At 36.6% G+C, this 4,197-nt stretch overlaps 1 protein-coding gene across 1 annotated transcript; it reads right to left on the bottom strand.

Moving 5' to 3' along the window:
• Positions 1-1,174: 1,174 nt before the first annotated feature.
• On the bottom strand, positions 1,175-3,028 carry LOC145133078 (BTB/POZ domain-containing protein At4g30940-like). Its single transcript, XM_079068018.1, has one exon. The coding sequence runs from the start codon at positions 2,592-2,594 to the stop codon at positions 1,260-1,262; it is 1,335 nt and encodes a 444-aa protein (XP_078924144.1). The 5' UTR covers positions 2,595-3,028; the 3' UTR covers positions 1,175-1,259.
• Between the last annotated feature and the right edge of the window lie 1,169 nt (positions 3,029-4,197).

Raw genomic sequence — 4,197 nt, 5'->3', positions numbered from 1 at the left:
TTTTAGTGAGACCAGGAAGCAAGACAAAGGTCTTGTGGGGTATTAAGTGATTGTTTTACTCCATCTTGTGTGCAGGTTTTATAATGGTTAGAGGCATTCAAGATTCTTAAATCTTGATGCACATGATCTTAAAGGCTATAGCCCCCTTTTCTGGACCAAGGAACAAGTTTTAATTCCTAATATGCAAATCATTTGGAATTGAGATTTCATGTTTTCGGGAAAAACAATTTTATCAATCTTAGAAGCATTATGTTCAAGAGGTTAAAAACACCCAAGATTTTTAGCAATATACAAATTTTAATGTAGGTTAAAATGCACAACTGAAGTGGCTAGAGGTACAAGTGAACAATGCATATACACTTATACAAGGTCTATAGCAATGAAACTTTTCCCAAATGTTCCCATACCCTATAGTTATGTTACCTTATTTTTAAGTATAAAAAGTGGCAGATCCCATATGCTACATAATCACTGTGAGCAGGCAGCCACCAATGCAAGAAGAGTTAGTTTTGAAGTCAGTTAGCAACCACATGGCCAAGAATCACTTTGCAAAAGTGAATGGTCAAAAAGAAATCGGATAAGCTCAAAAGGCCCATCCTAGCTCCCTTTTCAATGTACAAGTTCCAGTGCATAATGTACAAGTCATTATAGCTAGGTTGCCTTGGTTTTAAAATGAAAACGCGAGCGTATTAGTTCTAATAATTTTAAAATAGCATTTGGATTTTGGCATATGAACGAAAATAATAAATAAACTGACTAGAACAAAACAAACTCCTTTTAAATCGTGATAACATCTTTTCTATGTGTACTTCTAGAAACAAGTTTTTCAAAGCTTTTAATTTTTTATGTTAAAAAAAAAAAAAAAAACCTTATTCAAAATACGAGCCAAAAGTTTCTCATTCAAAAACATTTTTAAATAGCTTTTTTTTTTAAATATAAGAGTTTTTAGTTTTTATTATTTTCGCTTTATAGAATTTACATGTAACATATTAAAAAATCAATTGTTTTTGTGAACAATTCAACATAAAATAAAAGATACACATTGGGGCTTGGGCTACCGTTTATCAAATTTCAAGTACATTTGGGCTATGGTTATCAAGCACACTGTTAAATTTTAGTAACATTAAACAATTTAACCTCCTTTTATAAATCTCTATGATTAGCAAGTGATAACTAAACACACTAAAACAGTAAATCTCTATGATTAGCATCTGGTAAACTAAAACACACTGAAACAATAACAAATCCAAAAGAACGAATCACACAATGGGTGGTGGTGGAGTTTCCCAAATATCAAACACATTTTCTTCACTATGAAGAGCAAAAAGACGATCACCCCCAATTGAAAAATCACAAATCGACCCACCAAAACTCCTTCGAAGCCTCGAAGTAAGAACCCAATCAGACCCACAAAACACCGAGATGCAATCATTCATGGAGGAAAACAGTTGTCCATCGTGCAAAGCTAATTTAGGGTAACATGGCTCGTCGGGCATTTTCCCTTTCATTAATCGAGACCTTGAACTCCATCGAACTGAACCAGCGTCACGTCTCAAATCCATAAACCCTAAATCTTCAAACTCATTCACAACACAAATCGAGCTGTTTTCTTCCATGGCTATGGCGTCACGGACGCGCCGGTCGTCGCTGTTCACCGGAGACCACATGTCGGACCATGACCAGACCATGGATTTTGACCGGAAGTCTAGCAGACTAATGTAACAATTGTCTTTTCTGGGGAACAAAGTGGCGACTAATAAACAGTTGGACCCGTTTAGCCATTGGAGCTTATCGGCGTCTCCGAGCGACCACCCTTGTGGTTCGTAGAAGAAATCGACTTGTTGACCGGTGGTTTGATCCCAAACGCCGATTCCGTATTCGTTACTTCGGCCTTTACAACTTGAGAATAACTTACAATCATCGGAAAAACTCAACGCACCTGCGGTGTAACTTTTGGCGACGCCGTCGTGTGTGACGTTGAATTTGTATCGTAATTCTCCGGTTGTTGAATTGAACAACCCCATTCCGCCTTGACCACGGCCGAGCCGTTCGCACGTGCTGATCACGAGCCCGGTTGGGTCAACCGGCCCGACCCAACCCGCGTCATTGACCCGTTGGTAATCGAGGTTGATTGGAGGATGTTCTTCTAACATCCAATCGTAAATGTGGACCATGCTTCCATGGGCGACACAACAGCCGCCGTCGGAAGACGCTCGGATCGCTGTTCCATCGCCTGGTGCTCGGCCGGTGACGGATTTTGACGGCTGAAGACGGTTGCCGTCGAACTGCCCCCATTTCGCTGACCGGACGTGGTCCATGAGGCCGTAAAACAAGGCTTCTCGATAGAGGAGTTTTTCCGGTAGGTTTGGTGGAATGTAAAGCTCGCCTGTTCGTAATAAGTCTAAGAGGATTGAAAAACAATCTGGGTTCCGATCAATGAAGTGTTCGCCGGCGGGATTGATTTGAAGGTCCCAGTTTTCATCAAACATGGCTCCGAAGTAAGATTCCCGGCCGGCGATTGCTAGGGTTGTGGCGGTGGTTTCGAAGATCTTACCACCAACGTTAAACCTCACCCTGTCTTTTTGAACCGCCATGAATGAATTATGAATTCCTCTAAATTTGAAACAAAATTCAACACGAATTCAAAACCTAGAATTAGGGGAAGTGTAATAACATCAATAAAAAGCCGATTTCGTAAGAAATAAGTCAAAGGGTTCGATCATTTTTTAAGCTGACCAACCATGAAACAGGACAGCAGTTGAGAAGACGAAAGAGGGTTGATCTGATTAAGAGGAAGATGCTTAAATTTATGAGAAATTGGGATGTGGGTATTGATTAAACAAAGATTTAGGGCGTGGGTATTTGAACATGGAGCATTAGGTAGAGAGAATTGGGAGAATTTCGGGGGATTGGGTTCAAAATATATACAATTGAATTGACTCTGTTTTTCTTTTTGATCTTTATGCTCTTCTTTGTTGTCATATCTTCCTATTTCCAATTTTGTCCTTGGCACCTTTGAGGTGTTTTATCATCTACTCAAAGTTTAAACTTTAAACAACTGTGGGGCTCTTTAAGGGGATAATCACCAAAATGATTGATTAAAATGGACTATCATATTGGTTTTTGAATGTTTATTATAAATAATTATTGGTTTGACAAGATACATTTTGTACAATTATTATATTAAGGTCTCTGTTACAAAAATCTTAGAATTATTCTGTGATTTTTTTATATAATTTTGAAAAATTCAGTTTATTTTGGTGGTTATATCTTTTTTAGACAAATATTCAAAATGTGACAATTACTCCCCTCTTCTGATTCTGTTCATATGCTTTTTTAGTTTTTTTTACCATGAAATGTTCAAAAATTGCATGATTCATTTAATTTTCATTAAATAATTCAATATCCATCATCGATAACAAAACAACGACAAAAGACAGAAGAAAAGTAAGTGATGTTAATGTTTGATAATTTGATTATGAAATTTGAATCTTCTGTTATTTGATATAAGGAAATTAGAATGAGGTTGAAGGAAAGTAAACGACATAAACAATACCATATGTGATGATTTTGCCGAAAGGATATATAGTTTCTATAAAAAAATACATATACTTCATGTGATGTTAATTAGATATATACATTAATTTTGTATATTTTTAACGCCTATGGTCTATATAGTTTTTAAAAAGATCATCAGTATTATTACAATTACCTTTATTGTTATCTATGGAGATAAGAACAAGTTTATTTATAAACTAGAAAGGTTACCCCCGCTACGCGGGGGCCAGAAGCTTTTAATGTTGTTTCCAAATTGATAAATATGACAGACATAGAAAGTGCAAGGATGGAAAGTCCGGGCTTTGCCCCGGACAAAAAATGTAAAAGTTTTGACTGTAAGGACCAGAAGTGTGAAAATGGCTAAAAGAATTAAAGGGGTAGGAATTAGCAACTTTTTAGAAAAGGGATCAAAGTTGTCAAACCGTTAAAGTTTTGTGGCCAAACTTTAAATATTAAAAGGTTCCAAAAAAGTGTAAAAATATTGATTGCAAGGACCAAAAGTGTCAAAATGGGTAAAGAATAATGACCAAAGTTGCCAAAAAACATCCAAATTTAGTATTCCTAACTTCCAACAATAATACAGGGACCAATTCTGCCAAAAAAATGGGAAGTTGAATGGAACACAAACAAAAGACATGA

This window comes from Lactuca virosa, chromosome 8, assembly GCF_052849685.1.
Source record: "Lactuca virosa cultivar CGN04683 chromosome 8, Lactuca_virosa_CGN04683_v6, whole genome shotgun sequence".
NCBI classification, from domain to species: domain Eukaryota; kingdom Viridiplantae; phylum Streptophyta; class Magnoliopsida; order Asterales; family Asteraceae; genus Lactuca; species Lactuca virosa.
The sequence above is the reverse complement of the archived record's forward strand: the minus strand, read 5'-3'. Positions and strand labels throughout refer to the sequence as shown.